The sequence below is a fragment of the Ahaetulla prasina genome, chromosome 1 (genome assembly GCF_028640845.1).
Source record: "Ahaetulla prasina isolate Xishuangbanna chromosome 1, ASM2864084v1, whole genome shotgun sequence".
Classification (NCBI taxonomy): domain Eukaryota; kingdom Metazoa; phylum Chordata; class Lepidosauria; order Squamata; family Colubridae; genus Ahaetulla; species Ahaetulla prasina.
The window spans coordinates 4,210,191-4,232,259 of NC_080539.1; the positions used below are offsets into that span (position 1 = coordinate 4,210,191).

Here is a 22,069-nt window from a genome sequence, read left to right on the forward strand (position 1 = left end):
CATCTTTCTCTCCTTAATCTCTCTTTCTCCCTCCTTCTCTTTCTCCCCCTTTTCTCTTCTTCATCTTTCTCCCCTTCTATCCTTCATCTCTCTTTCTTTCCTTCATCTTTCTCTCCATCTTTCTCTCCTTAATCTCTCTTTCTCCCTCCTTCTCTTTCTCCCGCCTTTCTCTTCTTCATCTTTCTCCCCTTCTATCCTTCATCTCTCTTTCTTTCCATCTTTCTCTCCATCTTTCTCTCCTTAATCTCTCTTTCTCCCTCCTTCTCTTTCTCCCCCTTTTCTCTTCTTCATCTTTCTCCCCCTTCTATCCTTCATCTCTCTTTCTCTCCATCATTTTCTGCCCCCCCTCTTTCTCTCCATCACTCTTTCTCCAGATGGGGTAGGGTAGGCTGGCGCTGCATGGTGGGAGGCGGCCGCAGGACAGTCCTGCTGGGTGGGCAGCAGGCCGAGGCGATTGACACACGCTTCACTGCCCACCCGATCCAAGCTCCTCGCTGGCCACGCTTTAATCGCTGGCTAGAGAGACGCTTGGATGGAGGCCAGCTTTGGTCCGTGGCCTCGCTGCCCACCCGATCCAAGCGCCACGCGGCCGCCGACAGAAACCGGTAAGTAATGGTGGGGAGGGGCAAGGGGCGGGGCGAACCGGCGATTTAACAAACGGTTTGTCCGAACTGCCTAGAACCGGCAGAATCCCACCACTGGTCCAGCCCCATCTCTCTGTAAAGGCTCACATTGGGGAGACTCAGCAAACTAGTCCAGGGATTTGGAGAACATCTGGAGATGGAGGCACTCGTTGCTTCTAACATCTTTTGGAGGGCATTTGGGCTAACAGATCCTGGTAGGGCCAGCAGGATCTGGGGGGGGGGGCAGCCGCAGTCCAAAGCAGTTGCAAACAGAGACATTCTGTAATTTTGCACTCGTGGGAGGGTTTTTCAGGTGCGCCAAATGAACATTACAAAACAGATGTTGAGGGGTCTAGGACTTTTCGGCTCTAACCCTTCGCCCTGCCTGTTTCTCCTTAAGGTTTTAGCCTCTGTGCTATTAGCCACAAAACTTTTCTCCTCGGCTGGCCCTCCCCCAGTCTTTCACCCCGGCACATTGGCCACGGCCCCTCCGTCCCAATCCCTTCATCGCGGCCCATTCGTCAAAGTACTGTTCGCGTCGGGCTTTTGGCTGCTTAGGACAATTCGCAGCCAGCCAATCGGTGCAGGCCAAAAGCCCAACATGAATAGTACTTCGATGAATGGGCTGCGGTGAAGAAACTGGGACGGAGGGGCCGCGGCCAATGTGCCGGGGCGAAAGATTGGGGGAGGGCCAGCCAAGGAGAAAAGTTTTGTGGCTAATAACTCAGAGGCTAAAACCTTAAGGAGAAATAAGCAGGGTGAAGAGTTCGAGCCGAAAAGTCCCATTCTGGATGTTGAGACCTTGGAAAAACTGCAAAGAAGAGCAACTAAGATGATTAATAAGCCTAAAGCACATAAAGAATGGTCTTTAAGTCTTGTGGACTTCAACTCTACAAGGAATTGGGTTTGGCTAGTCTAGAGAATGGCATTCTAATAATCCACTCTAATGGCAGAAAGCAAAGAGGAACTAAAGAGTCTCTTGAAGGAGAAGAGTGCAAAAGTTGGCTTGAAACTCAATATTAAGAAAACTAAAATAATGGCATCTGGCCCTCTCAATTCCTGGCAGATAGATGGTGAAGAAATGGAGGTAGTGACAGATTTTATTTTCCTGAGCTCCAAGATCACTGCAGATCGGGACTGCAGCCAAGAAATTAAAAGATGCTTGCTCCTGGGGAGGAAAGCTATGGCAAATCTAGACAGCATACTAAAAAGCAGAGACATCACCCTGCCAACAAAAGGGCGTATAGTCAAAACTATGGTTTTCCCAGTTGCAATGTATGGCTGTGAAGGTTGGACCATAAGAAAGGCTGAGTGCCAAAGAATTGAGGCCTTTGAACTCTGGTGCTGGAGAAGACTCCTGCGAGTCCCTTGGACTGCAAGGTGAACAAACAAGTCAGTTCTAGAGGAGATCAACCCTGACTCCTCTTTAGAAGGCCAGATCCTGAAGATGAAACTGAAATACTTTGGCCACCTAATGAGAAAGAAGGACTCACCAGAGAAGAGCCTAATGCTGGGAAAGATTGAGGGCAAAAGAAGAAGGGGACGACAGAAAACGAGGTGGCTGTATGGAGTCAGTGAAGCAGTAGGCATGAGTTTAAATGGACTCCAGAGGATGGGAGAGGACAGGAAGGCCTGGAGGAACGTTGTCCATGGGGTCGTGATGGGTCGGACACGACTTCGCAACTAACAACAAAAGTCTAGAGAAAAGAAGGACTAGGGAGGTACATGATAGCAGTGTTCCAACATTAAGGGGTCAACTTATTTTCAAAAGCAACCTTATGCAGATGTAAAGGCACGAGAGTCAGTAAGAAACAATAAGTGATCTACCTCTATATTTAATGTCTGTGAGAACGTTGGACGTTTTCCGCAGATAATCGCTTAGGCCCTTGAGCAGTTCAGGATCTCTTTCAACCACGGCTGTAAAAATACGGTTCCTGTCAAAGCTATTTGAGTCATCCGGTCTGCAAAACAGAAAGGAAAGGAAAAGGATCCAGGTGGGATTCGGTCCTTCGTTCCATGAAAGGTAGCTGGTGATTTTGGGCCAATTACCAGGAGACGATGAGTTCTAGTCCTTGCCTTATCCATGAAAGTTGGCTGGATGCCTTTCAGTCAATCACCAAGAGACGGTGATTTTCAAATCCCACCTTAACCATGAAAACTGGCTCATAGAATATAGATTAATAAAGTTGGAAGATTAATAATAGGTTAATAAGGTTAATAATAGGTTGGAAGGCTCGATGCCTTTAAGCCAATCCCCAAGAGATGGTGAGTTCTAGTCCTGCCTTAGGCACGAAAGCTGGCTGGGTGACTTTGGGCCAGTCTCTCTCTCTCTCAGCCCAACCCAAAAGGGCTGTTGTTGTTGTGGGGAAAATAGAAGGAGGAAGGTGCATTGGATGTGTTCACCGTCGTGAGTTATCTGGAAAAATAATGGAAACAGGAAACAAATGAATAATTGTGTTTGTGCATCGTTTTAAGACTCCTGCACAGGACTGCAACGAAACCCATACACCATTGACGGAAATCAATACAAAGTTCTTTCTGGTCATGAAAATTTGCAAAATAATTCCCACCTGTATCAGTGATAAATTACTTACTTGTTAGGTCCTGGGAAACGCCACAAATTTACCCGAATTAGGCTGGAGGAAGGGGCTTCTTGTTGGAAAGGGGTCTCCAAGGGTGGTGGTCCATGGTCCTCTCCAAGGCCATCATCCATCTCCAGGCTAAAGCTGGATCTTTTCATCGTCCTGACAGGGTGACAGTGGCAGGTGGGCCAAGAGCTGACCCCAAAGAGCTGAAAGAACTGGATAAGGAAGGATTGGGGGGAAGAGATTGGCCTTGGAGTCTTAGTGGACAACCAACTAAATAGGAGCCAGCCGTGTGCGGCGGCAGCCAAAAAAGCCAATTCAATCCTAAACTGCATTAATAGGGGGATTCAATCAAGATCAAGGGAGGTACTAAGACCACTCTATAAAACCTTAGTAAGGACCCACCTAGAGTCCTGCATCCAGTTTTGGTCCCCACACTATAAAAAAGAGGTTGAGATTCTAGAAAAAGTGCAGAGAAGAGCAACCAGGATGATGAGGGGACTGGAGGCTTAAACATGCGATGAACGGTTGCAGGAACTGGGCATGGCTAGTCTAGTGAAGAGAAGGACCAGGAGAGACAGGATAGCAGTCTTCCAATATTTGAGGGGCTGCCCCAGAGAGGAGAAAGGGGATCAAGCTATTTTCCAAAGCACCTGAAGGCCAGACAAGGAACAATGGATGGAAACTGACCAAGGAGAGATTCAACCTGGAAATAAGAAGAATTTTTCTGACAGTGAACAGTCAATTGATGGAACAGAAGTTGCCTTCGGAAGTTGTGGGAGCTTCATCACTGGAGGTTTTTAAGAAGAGGTTGGGACAACCATTTGTCTGAAATTAGGGTAAGGACTCCTGCTTGGGTGGGGGGTTGGGCTGGATGACCTACAAAGTCCCTTCCAACAATCTGTTAAATAAAATATATCCCATTAGTAGCAAAGTAAGCGTTTACTGTCTCTGATCTAAAACAAAACTGCCAGTCTGTTATGGCCTTCTGTGCATGCTCTAAACTCACCTCATTCACCAGCCCAATCATTTTATTTTAGGATGGGATGGAGATACTCACTGAGGTGGGTTTTCACGATGCTTAATCGTCCCAAATCTCCAGAATCCTTTGCAGGGACCTTCAGCAATCCGTTTCGACCTGATCTTTGGCCCGCAACCCCAATACAACCACTCTGCGGCACGTTGGAAGAGCAGCGGTTCTACACAGGGTAGTGAAGCCTCAAGTATCTCTGCTGGCTAGGATGTTGCTGCCATTATAACCTTGAAAATGAGGAAGTGGTCAGAGTTCTCAGGCTCGAGAAGACAAATTAGATCAGACACACAACCATGAGATGTGGCATTTCTCCAATTCAGGTTTTGTTTTTTTTTAATTAAAAAGTTTTACAGAAAATTTCCACAAATTCCTCCCCTCCACCTCCCTCCCTCCACCCCTCCCTCCTCCCTCCAACCCCCCCCTCCCACCAATCCCCCCACCCCCCCGGACTTCCCAGAGCAAAATACAGGGTATAACAATCATAAGCTAGAATACACTAATGATCCATAAACTCCCATCCCTCCCCTAGAGCCTTAACTCCCCTTTTACATAAAGAAAAATATACAAATACAATTTTTGCTTTCTATTCATTCATAAGCTATTTGGTACTTCTTGGTCTGATATTTGTTTTGAATATAATCAATCAAATCCATCTTCTCCATTCCAATATATATCTTTCTTGTGAATAGTCTTTTAGATATGCTGAGATTTTTGCCATCTCCGCTAAATTCGCTACTTTTAATATCCACTCTTCAATGGTAGGCAGATATTCCTTCTTCCAATATTGCGCTACCAATAGTCTAGCTGCTGATATTAAATTTAAGATCAATTTAGTCTCAATTGCCGTACAGTCCGTAATTATACCCAATAAAAACAACTGCGGAGTAAACTTTTTCAAAATATTTTGCATAACCCACCAAATTTTTATCCAAAATGCTTTGATTTTTTTACACGTCCACCATATATGATAATAAGTAGCATCATCACAATCACATCTCCAACACTTAGCTTGCAAATTCGGATACATAAGGCCAGTTTTTTAGGATCTAGATCCCCAAATTGTATCCTTTCTATTATTTTAAATAAAAATTGCCAATTCAATCGATCAAATGCCTTCTCAGCATCCAGAAAGAAGAGCGCTGCCGAGACTTGGTTGTTTCTTTCCAAATATTCCAATAGATTTACAATTTGTCTTACGTTATATCTCATTTGTCTCCCTCTTATAAATCCTGATTGGTCATTGTGAATCATTTGACTCATGACTAACATTAATCTATTTGCTAATATTTTAGCAAAAATCTTATAACCAGTGTTCAAAAGCGATATTGACCTATAGTTTTCTGGTTTACTACAGTCTTGGTCTTCCTTTGGTATCAATGAAATAAAAGCCGTTCTCCATGAAGGGGGCACATCTCCTCCAGATTGAATTTTGTTAAATAAATCTTTAAGCGGTTCTACCATTTCAAACTGTAAGTTTTTTATAATAGACAGCTGTTAATCCATCTGTTCCTGGGACTTTACCCATTTTTAACTGTTTAATTGCTAAAATAATTTCCTCAAAAGTTATAGTTTGATTCAGTCCTTCCCTTTGTTCTGGTGTAAGTTCACAAATATTTTCTTCCTGTAAGTATTTATCTATATCTATACCTTGGATTGGATCACTAGCATATATCACTTGCATAAAATTCTAAAAAAGCTTTTTTAATCATATTCTGTTGATATACCACTTTACCTTTATACTCTACCTTTCCAATAGTCCATAATTTCTGTTTTTTCCTTATTGCATATGCTAACCACCTACCTGATTTATCAGCGTTACAAAATGTATTATGCTTAACATATTGTAGATTAGTTGCCACCTGGTCTGCCATCAACATATTAAACTGCCCTCGTAGTATATTTATTGTTTCTTTTACTTTCTTATCTCCTGGGCTAAGTATAAGTAATTGCTCTTTCTTTTTTATTTCCTCCTTTAGTTCCATCCGCTTCTTCTGCTGTCTAATTCTGCTGTTTGTTATTCATATGTATTAAAATTCCCCTCATGTATGCCCTACTTGCATCCCAAACCATTTCCATAGATGTACCCTTATGCATATTCATAACAAAAAATTCTTTCATTTGTCTTTTACATTCTTTTACATTTTGTTCATATCTAAACAAATTTTCATTTAACCTCCAAGATCTCCTAGCTCCCTTATCCTGATCAAATTCCACCCATATGATCAGTCAAAGTTCTTGAACATATCTTCGTCTTCTTCACCCTAGAAAGAAAATCATTACTAATTAGTATAAAATCAATCCTAGAAAAGGATTGATGTCTATCAGAAAAAAAAGTGAAATCTTTTTTTTCAGCATTCCGTTCTCGCCAAATGTCTCTCAACTCCAAATCTTCCATCGTATCAAAAAAGGCTTTGGGCAATTTCGCACGGCTTGAAATATTTTGAGATAAACCTTTTTTATCTTTTCAAGTGTCCAATACTCCATTCCAGTCACCCATTAATATAGACGATTTATAACCCCGCTGTATTATTTTATTATTCAAAAGTTAAAAAATTTTTTATTGCTGTTGGTTAGGTGCATATACTCCAAGTAAAAGTATTTTCTTCCCTTCCATTAGAAGCTCAATTGCAATATATCTTCCTTGAACATCTGCCTCAATTAGCTTAGCTGTTAATTCTTTCTTTAAATATATAACTATACCATTCTTCTCTGTGTCAGCTTTGGAAGCCATACTAGGTCGAAGGCTCATCTTTCCCCCTCACAAAGAGGGGGAAATTGGGGAGGCTCAAGCCCAATCTGATAACTCCAGGGGGCATCCGATCACCTCCCATGCGCAGCAAGGAATTTACCTGTCTGGAATGCACCCAACAAAAATGGCTTGGGGGTGCAACCCCCCCTGACAGATGCCTTCCGCCTGCCAGGCCCAGGACTCCCTCCCCCTACTACCGTCCCCACAGGCTGGGTGTTCTATCCAGGACAAGGATGGGTCCAATGCCAGTGGCAGCCAGCTGCTCCCACTCCAAACTTCCATGGACCTCCCTGATTTTCATATGGCCCTTCGGCCAATACATTACAAGGAACTTTGATCCAGCAACCGGGGGAAATTCCACCCCCCTCTGCAACTCAGCAACCAACTCCTGTCTCTGCAGCTTTCCCCCCTCCCCACAGGGGCCTAGTCAGAAACCTGCAGCAGCTCTCCCACAAATTCCTCCCCATCTACCAGCAGCTCAGCCATCACCCCCACCTCTACCCCCACCAGCCCCATCTCTCTTCAAAGCAACTTTTGACGGCACCCCACACAAACTAGCTTACTTCATCAGCAGAATCTGGGCTCACATAGATCAATTTGGACATCAATATCGATCGGAAAGAGACTTGATAAATGCCATTTCCGATGGCATGAATGAGGGAGAGGCCTCTGAGTGGATTGCCCAGCTCCACAATGAACATGTTCCAGAATTAAATGATATTGCAGGATTTGTGGCACTGCTCAGAGCCAGATTCGAAGATGAGGAACGTATTGCAGAAAGCGAAGCCACCTTAAAAACAATGAAACAAGGCAATAGACTCTTAAAAGAATTTGTATGGGACTTTAGACGAGTAGTAGGAAACCTCAGCCATTGGCCAAACCGCATTCTCCTCCACTATTTCAAAGAAGCAATCAATCAAAAAGTCAGAAAAGCCTGTAACATACGGGAGTACCTGATCAATTGAACAACTGGTACAACATATCCATAGCTCTGGACAGAGAAATCAACCCCCACCCCCCCAACTCTAACGAAAAACCTTCCCGAAGACCTCCCCTCTCTAAACCTGCAACATCCTCAATCCTTCAATCATCGACGATAATAAAATGCTACCGCTGTGGCAAATTAGGACACCGAGCTTCGGCCTGCTTGGCTCCAGCACCCATCCCACAACAGCGCCCAACTGCAGCCCGAGGGTAAAAAAACCTTCAAGAGGAAACATAAACACCACTCGATTCACAAGACAACTTGTCTATCTAGACCCGTTCCAGTCCGGCTTTCGGCCCAGATACAGTACGGAGACAGCTTTGGTTGCATTGGTTGATGATCTCTGGAGGGCCAGGGACAGGGGTTATTCCTCAGCCCTGGTCCTATTAGACCTCTCAGCGGCTTTTGATACCATTGACCATGGTATCCTGCTGCACCGGCTGGAGAGTTTGGGAGTGGGAGGCACCGTTTATCGGTGGTTCTCCTCCTATCTCTCTGACTGGTTGCAGACGATGTTGGCAGGGGGGCAGAGATCGACCGCGAGGCGCCTCATGTGTGGGGTGCCGCAGGGGTCGATTCTCTCGCCTCTCCTGTTCAACATCTATATGAAGCCACTGGATGAGATCATCAGTGGTTTTGGGGTGAGGTACCAACTGTACGCTGATGATACGCAGCTGTACTTCTCCACCCCAGGCCACCCCAACGAAGCGGTTGAAGTACTGTCCTGGTGTCTGGAAGCCGTACGAGGCTGGAAGGAGAGAAACAGGCTCAAGCTCAATCCCTCCAAGACGGAGTGGCTGTGGATGCCGGCACCCCGGTACAGTCAGCCGCAGCCGCGGCTGACTATTGGGGGCGAGTCATTGGCCCCGATGGAAAGGGTGCACAACTTGGGCGTTCTCCTGGATGGGCGGTTGTCTTTTGAAGATCACTTGACGACCATCTCCAGGAGAGCATTTTATCAGGTTCGCCTGATTCGCCAGTTGCGCCCCTTCCTGGACCGGGATGCCCTATGCACGGTCACTCATGCTCTGGTTACCTCTCGCTTGGATTACTGCAATGCTCTCTACATGGGGCTCCCCTTGAAGAGCACCCGGAGGCTCTAGTTGGTTCAGAATGCAGCTGCGCGGGTGATAGAGGGAGCCGTTTGTGGCTCCCATGTAACACCGCTCCTGCGCAGATTGCACTGGCTACCTGTGGTCTTTCGGGTGCACTTCAAGGTTTTGGTTACTACCTTCAAAGCGCTCCATGGCTTAGGACCGGGTTACTTACGGGACCGCCTACTGCTACCGATTACCTCCCACCGACCCGTGCGCTCTCACAGAGAGGGACTCCTCAGGGTGCCATCTGCCAAACAATGTCGGCTGGCGGCCCCCAGGGGAAGGGCCTTCTCTGTGGGGGCTCCCACCCTCTGGAATGAACTTCCCCCAGGACTATGAGAACTACCTGACCTTCGGACCTTTCGCCGCGATTTGAAGACCTACCTATTTATTCGCGCAGGACTGGCATAGAAATTTTTAAAAATAAATTTTTAGCAGTTTTAATATTCTGATTTAATTTGGGGTTTTTATGGTCTTAATAGTTTTAATCTGGCCTGATGTTTAATAAGATTTTTATAATTGTTTTTACTATGTATATTGTATTGTTTTTACTTTGGCTGTGAACCACCCTGAGTCCTTCGGGAGAAGGGTGGTATAAAAATCTAAATAAACTAGAGGCTCCAGTGACGTCACCCTCCTGCTGGGTGCTCTAACAGAGCACTCCGTGTTAGAAGATTGTAAAACTCAGTGAAACAGAAAAAAAATCACTGTTCACTGAGCTTAGCATAATCTCTGGGTGAAAGAGGTTATCAGAGTTGTGGAAGAGTGGCAGGTCTGACAGGGGGTTTGCTCTCAAGAGCGAATTTTCCTGGATTTATGACCCCACCGAATTCCACTCCCTCCAACTTCAGCACGCTCCTGTTTTTATCAGGAAAAAGGAGTGGGAATGTCGCTTCTGCTCTAAACGACTTATTAAATTGATTGATTTTCTAAGCAGACGGGAATTTCACAAGCGTTCGATCTTTGATGAAGAATCAGCACGGCAAGTACCGACTCCCTTTTTGAAACTTGAAACCTTTCTTTGTCTTTGATTAATTGACTTTTAAAATGGCGTCTGAAAGTGAAAGTAAAAAATTTTAGTACGATGAAGCAGCGTTATTTGTGGATTGTTACAAACGGAGTTTTTTTATACTGAAAGGAGGGAAGGAGAGTTATTAAGTTTGAATTCCTGATTCTTTTGAAGACAGAATGGCAGCTAAACCTTTAAAACCTTCTGGAAGAAGGGGATCTGAACCAAGTCTTGAGGAAATATTGAAAGAACAATTAAAACTTTCTGAAGATAGGCAAAAAGAGATGATGGAGAATTTTAATGCAAAAATAAGAGAAGATATTCTCATGGCAGTTCAAGGACTGAGTAAAAAAATTGAGGGATTGGAAGTGGAAATGGAACAGATCTCTCAGTCAAATAAGTATTTAGAAGACAAAATGAAAGGTGTTCAGAAAAAAGTGGATCAAAATGAAGATCAGGTTGTGATATTACAATATAAACTTATGGAAGGAGCTCTTAGAATTCGTGGTATGCAAGAAGAGCGAGGAGAAGACTTAAGAAAAATTATATCTGAAGCATTGGCTGAATTTATTGAAGTGGAACCCCAAGAGGTAGCTTACCAAATTGATAAAATATATAGAGTTAATTCCTGGATTGCAAGACAGAGAAAGCTTCCTCGGGACATTGTGGTTTATTTTGTGAAAAGGACTATGAGAAATCAGATTCTGCAAGTTTCATATCAGACAACTTTAAAAATTGGAGAACAGGAGTTGAAGGTGTTGAAAGAGATTCCTTCAAAGATGTTAAGAAACAGGAAGGAATTTGCTTTTTTTACACAAGAACTTAAAAAACATCAGATTCAATTTAGATGGGAGGTGCCAGTTGGACTGACAGTATTCTATCAAGGAAGGAGATATAGAATTGACACTGTTTTAAAGGCAAAGGATTTTCTTTCTACAGTTTTGAAAGTCGAAATAGAAGTGATAGAAAAACTTCAAGAGACTCAAGAAGGCGTGGTGATCCAAGAGTCTTTATTGCTGCCAGTATTAGAGGAACCACAAGAGCAAAGGGTGACAAGAGGAGCCCTTAAGCGTAAAGAAGAGCAACAGTCTCAAAGTAAAAGTCAGGATCCCAGTATGGAAGCTGTGGGAGGAGCTAGACGGAAGATACCGTGTTGCGATATTATGCCATATGAACCCCTTTATGAAACTGTTTATAAAATTACTTATGTGTAAATATAAGCATGAGCAAGAAATTGCTTATGTGCAAAAATATCAGCATAGGTAAGTTTGGCTAATTTTATCATGTAAGCAGAAATCTGTTTGATGCCAAGGTTGCAAAGATGGTTGCCAGTAAATGTATCAACACCTTTGAGATAGCCACAGAACATTCCTTCTCTGATAAGGTCAGCTTCACAGAGCTTCAAAAGAAGTTTGCTCCTACACACAATTATATGAGATTTATTAGTATGTAGTCAGGATGTCTCAAGATGTATTTCTGTTTGCTGTACCACGTAGGCAAAAAGCAGAGAACAAAGAACCACTTCATGGTAAAACTCCTCCCAAGAATCATGATCTTTCTCCCAAAATCATAGGCTTGTAGATGTGCTTGCAGTCACGTGTTCACGTGTTGAATATATGCTAATATGTAACCACCCCTGCTTACCTTCTGTAACCCACCCCTAACCCCTAATCTTAATAAAAGGGTTGTTTCGAGCTAGCTCGGGCTCGCTCACCCGAGGAGAATTGGACTCTGCTTATTCATTTCTCACTCCGTCTGGCGCGGGATTGCCCAGACCCTTCGTGGCGAGCCCGCTGGCGCGAGAAAAGCCACAACTGGTGACCCGCACGTGATTTGATCCCCGGTTCTGGTTGTTCGCCTTGATGCCCCCGTACTTTCGCCAGTGAGGCGCTCCGCAGTCGTAAGACTTAGTAAGTATGGGGAATGGGTTGTCCAAGGGCCAGGTTACGCACCTCAAGAACTTGGAGACCTTATTAAGGCTGCAAAATTATTTGTATGAACCATGGCAAACCTTTACCCTCAATTTCAGCAAATGATCTAGTCAAATTATTGAAATTCATTTGGCAAAATATCCCAGCTATCCCCTTCAGGGATATTACATCTAAAAATGGGCGCATATTGAAATATTTAAATGACCCCCCTAAAGCCAATCATGATTTGATTGTAACTTGTCAAGTAATTGTTATTAGCCTGGAGATTTATGAAAAGGCTATCAGAGATTCGAGCGATGCCATGGCGCTCAACGCTGCATCTCCACCTCCATACGAGGATGCCTCCACGCAGCAAAAATCTCTTGAGGTAAAATGTTCCAACATTGCCTCTTTAACTGAAACATCTCCACCATCTGCCCCCCCTCCGCCTCCGCCAACTGCGGACGGGGAGACCTCGTCTCATTCTGCTCTCGCAGCTGGACTGAAGAGAGCGATGGCAACGGGGGACCTTTCCTTAGAGGATTTGCAAATGTTTCCTGTTGCCCTTATAGATGACCCGCAAAATCCTAATCAAAAAATTCGAGGTCATCAACCCCTTGATTTCAAAATGGTTAAAGATCTTAAAAGGGCAGTGGCAGAATATGGGATTCAGAGTCCTTATACCAGGGGTTTGCTTACTTCCATGGCCAATGGTCATGAATTGATTCCGGAAGATTGGAAAAATATTGCCTCTATGCTTCTTTCCTCTTCGCAATTTCTCATCTTTGAATCTCCCTTCTTTTCTTGTGTATCATTATATGGATGACATTCTTGTCGCTGCGCCTGGGCCCCTAGGCACAGTCAAACAGCAATTGCCAAAACTCTTACACACCCTTCAGAAGGGTGGCCTTACTGTTGCCCCAGAAAAAATTAAATCCCACCCCCCTTTCTCTTATTTAGGATATACGGTTCTCAGGTCAGCGGCGGCCCCAAATGTGCCAACCCTCTACCTTTCAAACAAGCCCACTTTAGTTCAGCTACAGCAATACTTGGGGACACTGAATTGGATTCGCTCTTACACAGCTCTAACCACTGCTCAATTATCTCCACTGTTCACAGCCCTCACACAAGGCTCTCAACCATCAGACCGTATACAACTGACCGATCAACAAACGCATGCCATGCATCAAGTCAATCTAACCCTAAAATACATATGGGTAGACAGACTTGCTCCTAACATCCCATTTGGCATGCTCATTGTCAACACTGTAATGCTCCCTACTGGGGCATTAGTTCAAAAGGAGGAGAAACTTCTAATCCTAGAATGGTTTCATCTTCCTCACACTTCTCGCACTTCTTTAACCCCAAAGCCTACACAATTAGCGCAGCTCATTACAAAGATTAGATCTAGGAGTAAACTCCTCGCTGGAATAGAACCATCTATTTTATATGTTCCTTTTTCTTTGTCTATTTGGGAATCTTTGTTGTCTGTTTCTGATGAATTGCAATTTGCACTTGCCGAATGGCCAGGAGAAGTCTCCTGCCATCCGCCCCCAGACCCACGACTGCTACTTCTAAGAACCATTCCTTTCTCCTGGAATTCCCCCTTCTCTCCCCAACCACTACCTAATGCCCTCACTGTCTTTGCTGATGGCAGCAAGTCTTATGGTGCCTGTGCTTGGCAGAAAGGTGGTCAGTGGTACACTAAAATTACTCCTCCTCAAAAATCTGCCCAGAGAGCAGAACTCTTTGCTTCTATATTGGCTTTTCAAAACTTTTCTGATGAACCTTTCAATCTCATCTTAGACAGTCTATATGTCACTCAAATTATTAGCTCTCTCTATGAGTCATATCTGGCTCCCTCCCTCGATGCAGAACTGCTATCTTTGTTTCTCAAACTACAAACACTCATTTCTGCTCGACATCTTCCTTTTCATGTTTCACACATTCGAAGCCACCAGCCTCTGCCTGGTATACTTCAAAAAGGCAATAATGTGGCGATGCTGCAGCTGCCGCTGCCTCTGTTAGTACTTCACTATCTGTTCTGTCTCTCCCCAATCTCCCTGGGCCAGCCCCGCTTATTTTCACAAAAAAAAAAGGGCGCTCATGAAACAATTTGGTTTAACGGTTGCTGAGGCATCTGCTATAATACATCAATGCCCTACCTGCAGCCGCCAAGGTAACTCTCTTCCGATGGGGTCAACCCCAGAGGAACAGTGGCCTGTCAACTTTGGCAAATGGATGTTACTCAATATCCATCCTTTGCTCCATGGAAATTCTTACATGTATCAGTGGATACCTTCTCAGGCTTCATCATGGCCACCCCACAAAGGGGAGAAGCCACTAAACATGTAATCAATCATTGTATTCGGACCTTTGCATCGCTGGGATGCCCCAAAGAACTAAAAACAGATAATGGTCCTGCCTACACCAGTGCTGCATTTGCAGACTTCTGCGGGCGGTGGAACATTACTCACAAATTCGGAATTCCATACAACAGCCAAGGTCAAGCTCTGGTAGAACGCGCCAACCAGACATTAAAAACAGCCCTTGACCGATACACCAAACAACAGGGGAAAAATGCCCCTGGCCTCCCAGCAGTGCAAGATACCTTGAATCGTTGTTTATATGTGTTGAATTTTTTAAACTTAACTGGACAGCCGCTCGCGACCGCTGCAGAGCGACATTTTCCCCTCCCCCATCTGCAGGTCTACCCAAACCACAGGTATACTACCGCGAATTACCTGACCTGACATGGAAAGGGCCTGCTGATCTCATCACCTGGGGTCGAGGTTACACAGCCATCCAGCTGCCAGACCGAGTGCTTTGGGTTCCAGCCAGACACACCAGACCGTATTTGGTTAAAGACGGTTCCCTTCAGCCATCCCTCAACTAGAAAGAATGCTGTAGTTCCCTGTTGCCTTTCAGCTACTGGACACTGCCTCCCTTCCCCCAGAGCACCCCTCCTTTTCCCCCATGGGTGCGATAGCTCAGACTATTTTTAAAAGTTTTTTTTTCTCTCTCTCCTCGCTGGCTTATCTTAACTACCCCCCCCCCCTTCGTTCCTTGTAGTGCCAGGGAAGAGGGTGGGCTACGGGGGAGAACCATTCACCCCCACTCCATTTTTTTTTCTCTCTTCTTTCTTGTCTGAGAAGGGAGGGACAATTAGGCTTTTTGGAAGCATTGCTTTTGCAAAAAGCTATGTAAAAATTATGCAGACATATTTTCTTTTTAACCCTGAAAACAATTTTGATTTTAATTTTTAATCATGCATATAATTTTGCTTTTGCTTTTAATTTTTAATTTTCCTTTTTCTGGAACTTTTTGAGGTTTAAACTGCCTGATTAAACCTATACATTTATAAATGTTTTCAAAGCACTGAGTTTGACTCAAAATGTTTCATTTAGCTTTGTATTTTTGAAGCTGTTCACATACATCACAAGAGTTGGAGGGGACCCTTGGAGGTCTTCTAGTCCAACCCCCTGCCCAGGCAGGAAACCCTATAGCATTTCAGACAAATGGCTATCTTCTTATCTGTTTTTTGGAAAATGCACTCAGGTTTTCCACATAAACTGACTCACCCAACAGCTTAAACCCTTATTTGCTGTTTGTATTGTTTCTTTTTCTTTTTTAGCAGCACAATATGTGCCCTGTTTTAGGAACTATTTCAGAGATACGTTAGAAAGTTACAGGATGTGAAGAGAGAGTTAAGAGGATGTTCAGATATTGGTACTGAGAGTCAAGCTTTGAATTTTAAGCTTGAGGCATAATGGAGCTGAAATAGCAAGTGTGATTTTGCAAGTTAGGAGGAGGAGTTAGAAAAGTATGAGCAAAGTAAGACAGATGGTGATTTTGCTAAGATATAATGTGATTTGTTTTTGAAAGTTTTTGATAGCATGGATTTGTTAGTGACCAACTTCCACACATAAATAAAAAGGGTGGGAGTTGGGTCTTTATTGATTGATTGTCTTTTTCTCTGTCTTCCACATAGTACCTTTGTTAAAAAACAAAACTGAGATTTGTATGTTTGTTGTTTCTATTTCAGTTCTACATGCAAGCTATCTATTCCCCCTTGGCCCCCTCCCTAATCCTCCAACAATGCCTTTTTTCACCCAGAAAGGGAGGAGGAGGGGACCCTTTCTCATGTCTTTTAAACATGTAACGATCAAAAGACTTTTTAAGACAGTTTGGTTCTTTCTTGTTTTATGTATTCATGTAAGGATTTGTATTTTGAGATTTCTGTCAGCAGCGAACATCCACATCAACGGTGAGACCTTGAGGCCCTGGTCGACATATCCGTCCCTACCATCAAAAGATTGATGGCAACTGACTCTTTTCTTCCTACTGTAAAGTCCATTTATTAATATGTCTAAGCTCATACCTGCCAATCAAGAGACTTAAACAGAGGCTTGAGTAAAATAGCATTTAATCTTGATCAAGCTTAAATGGTTAGCTGTTCCAAACACATAATGGTGCATACATACATGCAAGGAAGAACTACGAACCTATGACAGAAAGCGATGTCCTCTTATACCCAAAAAGTCATAAATCCTCAACTCTGGCATCTGCGTATTCTGGAATCTGGTTTGCATGTTCCCATAGTATAAGTCAGTGAATGTAAACTAACTTCTGGATTTACATCGGGTCACACAATAGTAAGGGTCAATGAATGTAATCTGATTTCTTTCTGTGGTGTTATCTTTTCCATTTGTCTTCTTAATTACCACTTGATTTCCTGGAGGATGACATACACGTTCTCAGCCAGAGTGGGGTGGGGAGAGATCAAATGATGGACTCTGACAATTTCCAGAGACTGTCATTGGTGGGATGAGGTATCAGTAACAATTCAGGAATTTAGTCAGTGTGACCTCCATAACCATCCATGATGGCATATTTATGTTCTAACCACAAAAGGGCACAATATATATATGTCAGTGTTATGGGAAACAGATATTTACCATGTGCAGTTATACAAACAAGAGACCAAGACATCAAATATCATTAGCAAGTTTCCTACTAATTCTAGTATTTTAGTATATATGTTCCCTTCATTCCTCCCTTTTGAATTAATATGATGGTATGCATGCCATCATGGTGAATAACCTTATTCTATTCAGCATATAAATGGGAGCATTCCTATGAGCATACATTCCAGCTTCTGCCCAGGTGGTCAGCCTTATACCTGAACTCTGGAGGCCAGCAATCTTTCTCTGGTCTACTTCCTCATAAACAGGTACACAGAGTGGGCAGTATATATATAAAAAAGAAATTGCTTTATTCCAGCGGCTAGGCAATTGCACATAGGCAAAATTTCTAATATAAGCCATCTGGAGCATGCCAATTACCACATCCGTCCATAACCTATTCTAATCTAGTTATTTTCAAATAGGTTACTAGGTTGTGTCAGTTCATAATTGCTGGTAATGTATGATTTTTTTACCATCATCTGCTCCTCCCATTTATCCTATGCATAAGAAAAGTTCAAATGTTGAACCATTGCATTCTTATACCTTCAAAATTTTTGGGGACTATGATATCAATATCTCCTAGGTCTAATGATCAGGTTTCTATAGGAGCAATCCCTTGCACGTTTCAACAATCACAGTGTTGCAGTTCACAAGTACAATCAATAACAACAGCATTCATTCTCAAGCCTCCGTTTAAGTCATTATTTTGGTTCATTTTTGGCTTAAGCGTATTGCCAAAACCTTACATATTTGGCGCCCAACGTGGGGCTAGGATTGAAGGACCTGGTAGACTGGCAGGCATGTAGGTTAGTCCAGTCCTGGTGTGAGGGGGGCTTAGAGCAGACAGTTCCGGATACAAAGATTGAGCTGTTTGGGGTGTTGAATCCTGTGAAACAGGCTGGGACAGCAGTGGTGTCGATGGGAGCTCTGGTTCTTGCAAACCGGGTTGAGGTGCTGTTGGGATTGCCTGTTCCTGGGAGGCAGGCTGGGATGCTGCTGGAGGCGTTTGCACCAATAAGGGCGCAGCATCTGCATTAGGGGAAGGAGGAACAGCGTAATATGGTGGGGGGAACTCTTCTTCCTCTTCAGTCACTTTGGCCAGTTTGTTTCCTTTTTTAAAAGTGACAAGGGGGCAAATTCTAGAAGAGGGTGTTGGATTGAGCCCATATGCTCCGAATGTCTGGCCGGTAGAGGAGGTTAAAAGAAACCAACATAGAGTTCCTCTCCAGTTCGTCTGATGGTAGCCAAAAAATCAGTAAACTTTTTGATGAAATCTAAATCAAGGCTTCCTTCTGGAGGCCAGGTTCCTTCGTTAGGACCAATGTAGTAGGTTGGCCAGATGAATTTACAAAGGGTTTTCAGCTTTTCCTTTTAAAAACAATGTTGGTTGTTACGATGGGTTTCAACGTGTTCCAGTGAATCAATATACACTTTACAGGGGAACATGGTTCTACTCTTCCAACAAGGTTACTTGTTCCAAACAAGCTACCAGTATGGTTGCCCATTTTTTCTTTTTCTTTTTTCTTTTTTATATTTTATTCTTTTTTTTTTTTTTGTAAGGATTTTACCTGACTCAAGCTCGGGTCTGCCTCACTCGGGCCGGGACAGCTCAAGTTCTTGGCCAAAGACCTGCCTCTTCCCTCGAGACTTTCTCGGGCTTCTTTGGTCAGGGGGTTTTGAGTAAAACCCTCCCTCTTTTTAGTAAGGGCTTTTGTCCAGTGAGGGGCTTTCTCGGGCACTTCCTAGGCTCGGAACTGGCAAACTCTCCTTTTTTCAAAAGGATTTCTTGGGCTCCCCTTCCAAGCTCAGAGTTTTGACCAGAACGATCCTTTCACTGCAGACTTTTTATTCCAACAGTCACCCGCCTTTCAAAGCGATCCGCTCTGGCTGATATTCTCGCGAATAATCAGAACCGCAAATTGGATCTCCGCACTCACTTGGAGGGCAAACCTCTAGTAGGAATTTCCCTCCTCTCATTCACGCACACACAAAGCAACACTCCCCTCTTACCTCCCCCCCCAAAAAAATTTCTACTCACCTAGAAGAGTATAATCTCCCCCACTCCCAGGTTCAAGCCTCTTTGGCGTTCAGGTCCGGATGGAAACGGAGTCTTCCAACATTCGACCAGGTCGAAGTCGCCGGCTGAAACTTGCCGGGAGCGCTCTTGACGTCGCCGCTGGTCCTTGTCGGTTTCTTCCGTCCACCGTTGTGAAGGCCGTTGCTGAGTCTCAAAGGGATTCAGCTTGTGGAAAGCGAAATTGTAGCCGCTTAGAAGAAAAGCATTGCCTTCGCCCCACGTTTTGGCGCCAAATATGTAAGGTTTTGGCAATACGCTTAAGCCAAAAATGAACCAAAATAATGACTTAAACGGAGGCTTGAGAACAAAAACAGACTTTTATTCTTTGATCAAAGTTAAAGTTCTGGGTAAGAAGTTCCTAACCCACGTACAAGGGACATGAGAGGGAAATTCTGCACACACAAGACAAAGCAGTGTTCTTTCTTATACCCAAGAAAGATCTTTGTGGTATTTTAATTACTTCATAGTAAAACATAGTAAAAGTCAGTGAATGTGATCTAACTTTGGATTTACATTGGGTCACACAATAGTAAAGGTCACTGCATGTAATCTAACTTCTTTCTGTGGTGTTATCTTTTCCGTTTGTCTTTCTAATTAGTCAATTAGTCCCCATTTAAGACAACAAAAGATGGCATGTTGATTGCTCTGATGCCTTCCAGATACTCTCCAGATGAGGTATATTCCACAGATCACTCTGATACCTTCCAGATATTCTCAAGATGAGACATATGCCATATATTTTCAGGGTGATAATAATCCAGGAATTTAGCCAGTGTGACCTCAATAACCATCCATGATGGCATATTTATGTTCTAACTACAAAAGGGCATAATATATGTGTCAGTGTTATGGGAAACAGATATTTACCATGTGCAGTTATACAAACAAGAGACCAAGCAGGTATACAAGACATCAAATATCATTAGCAAGTACTAATCCTAATATCCTAATATTTCAGTATATCTATTTCCTTACATTATCATTCCCTTCATTTCTCCCTTTTTCTCAAACGATAGAATTCTTTCTATCATGATGGATGAGACTATGATATCAATATCTCCTAGGTCTAATGATCAGGTTTCTATAGGAGCAATCCCTTGCACGTTTCAACAATCACAGTGTTGCAGTTCACAAGTACAATCAATAACAACAGCATTCAGTAACACAATCTGTAGAGTGCAAGGTTGCACAGCTGCTTTTGAATCTTCAGATGGAGTAAAAGAGTCCACCAATCAGGTCAGTAAGGCAAAACTTGTTTCTCCTGCAAAGAGAAAAATTCCAAACAAAACATATGCATCAACATGACCACATTTTTGAAAATGTTCATTCTCAGTTGGTCTCCAGGAATCAGTTGGCACTTGTGGAGTTCTTTCATGGAGCAAGTTTCTCTTCCACCTGACAGAAATCTAAGGTGTTCAGGACTTGCTGCTTGCAGAAATCTAAGGTGTTCAGGACTTGCTGTGACAGTTACTCAAATACAATCCTTACATGAATATATAAAACAAGAAAGAAAACTTTACAATGAATTGCCACCCTTCCCCCATCTGGGGATTGAAAAAGAGTCTTTTGATCATTACATGTCCAAGCATTACATGTCCATTTCTTTATTGGGAAGTTCTGCTCCACTTTGGTGTTTTTGGTGACTTTGGGATTGAAAAAGAGTCTTTTGATCATTACATGTCCAAGCATTACATGTCCATTTCTTTATTGGGAAGTTCTGCTCCACTTTGGTGTTTTTGGTGACTTTCAGTAGAGGCTGGCTCAAATAGATGGAATGTCTCTTTTGGGGAAAGCATCTTGACCCATGTATTTGGTTTCCACAGGTTTGAGTCATCTGCAGGGCTAAAAGACATGAGAAAGGGTCCCCTCCTCCTCCCTTTCTAGGTGAGAAAAGGCATTGTTGGAGGATTAGGGAGGGGGCCAAAGGAGAATAGATAGCTTGCAGATAGAACTTGAAAAGAAACAACAAACAATAACATTAAACCCAGCACTTTTAAAATTCATACTCACACAAAAGTAGAGACAAAGAAGAAATGACACAACTTGGGGAGGTGGTTTACACACAAGTCTCAGTTTTTTTAACAAACATACTATGTGGAAGACAGAGAGAAAGACAAACAATCAACAAAAACATACTATGTGGAAGACAGAGAAAAAGACAAACAATCAACAAAAACATACTATGTGGAAGGCAGAGAAAAAGACAAACAATCAACAAAAACCCATCTCCCACCCTTTTTATTCATGTGTGGAAGTTGTTCACTAACAAATCCACAGTATCAAAAACTTCCAAAAACAAATCACATCATATCTTAGCAAAATCACCATTTGTCTTACTTGTTCATACTTTTATAACTCCTAACTCCTATCATCAAACCGTTATTTTAGTGCTTCAAGCTTCAAATTCAAAGCTTGACTTAACAAATTAAATTCTTCATAGCACCAGTATCCTTCTAAGTTTCTTTCCACATCTTGTAATAAATAAATAAATAGAATTTTATTGGCCAAGTGTGATTGGACACACAAGGAATTTGTCTTGGTGCAGATGCTCTCAGTGTACATAAAAGAAAAGATGCGTTCATCAAGGTACAACATTTACAACACAATTGATGGTCAATATATCAATATAAATCATAAGGATTGCCAGCATTATTGTCTAACTTATAATTGTCTAACTTAACTCTGAAATAGTTCTTAAAACAGGGCACATCTTGTGCTACTAAAAAAAAATAAAAATAAACAATACAAACAGCAAATAAGGGGCGCCTTGTGTCTGATTCCAAAAAAATGCATTTTATAAGCATATGGATAAGTCTTTTTATGTGGAAAATCTGAGTGCATTTAAAAAACAAAAACAGATTTCTGCTTAAAAAATAAAATAAAAAAATAAAAATGCACCCATACATAGCCATTTGTCTGAAATGCTGTAGGGTTTCCTGCCTGGGCAGGGGTTGGACTAGAAGACCTCCAAGGGTCCCTTCCAACTCTTATTATGTATGTTAACAGCTTCAAAAATACAAAGCTAAATGACACA

At 42.9% G+C, this 22,069-nt stretch overlaps 1 protein-coding gene across 8 annotated transcripts in view; it reads right to left on the reverse strand.

Moving 5' to 3' along the window:
• The window catches only part of LOC131188630 (transient receptor potential cation channel subfamily V member 2-like), an 89,888-nt gene that overhangs the window by 45,136 nt on the left and 22,683 nt on the right, over positions 1 to 22,069 (reverse strand). For 3 of the 8 annotated variants that reach the window (XM_058164010.1, XM_058164012.1, XM_058164011.1), the window contains exons 2-4: positions 4,269 to 4,468; positions 3,218 to 3,367; positions 2,451 to 2,584 (exon numbers count right to left, since the gene is read on the reverse strand). In XM_058164010.1, coding sequence (XP_058019993.1) covers positions 2,451 to 2,584; positions 3,218 to 3,363 — 280 coding nt within the window. In that variant the 5' untranslated portion in view covers positions 3,364 to 3,367; positions 4,269 to 4,468. Of the gene's footprint in view, positions 1 to 2,450; positions 3,424 to 4,268; positions 4,469 to 6,414; positions 6,475 to 22,069 lie in introns of those variants that run through there. The other 5 variants (XM_058164014.1, XM_058164013.1, XM_058164009.1 and 2 more) reach the window with 5 other exon arrangements.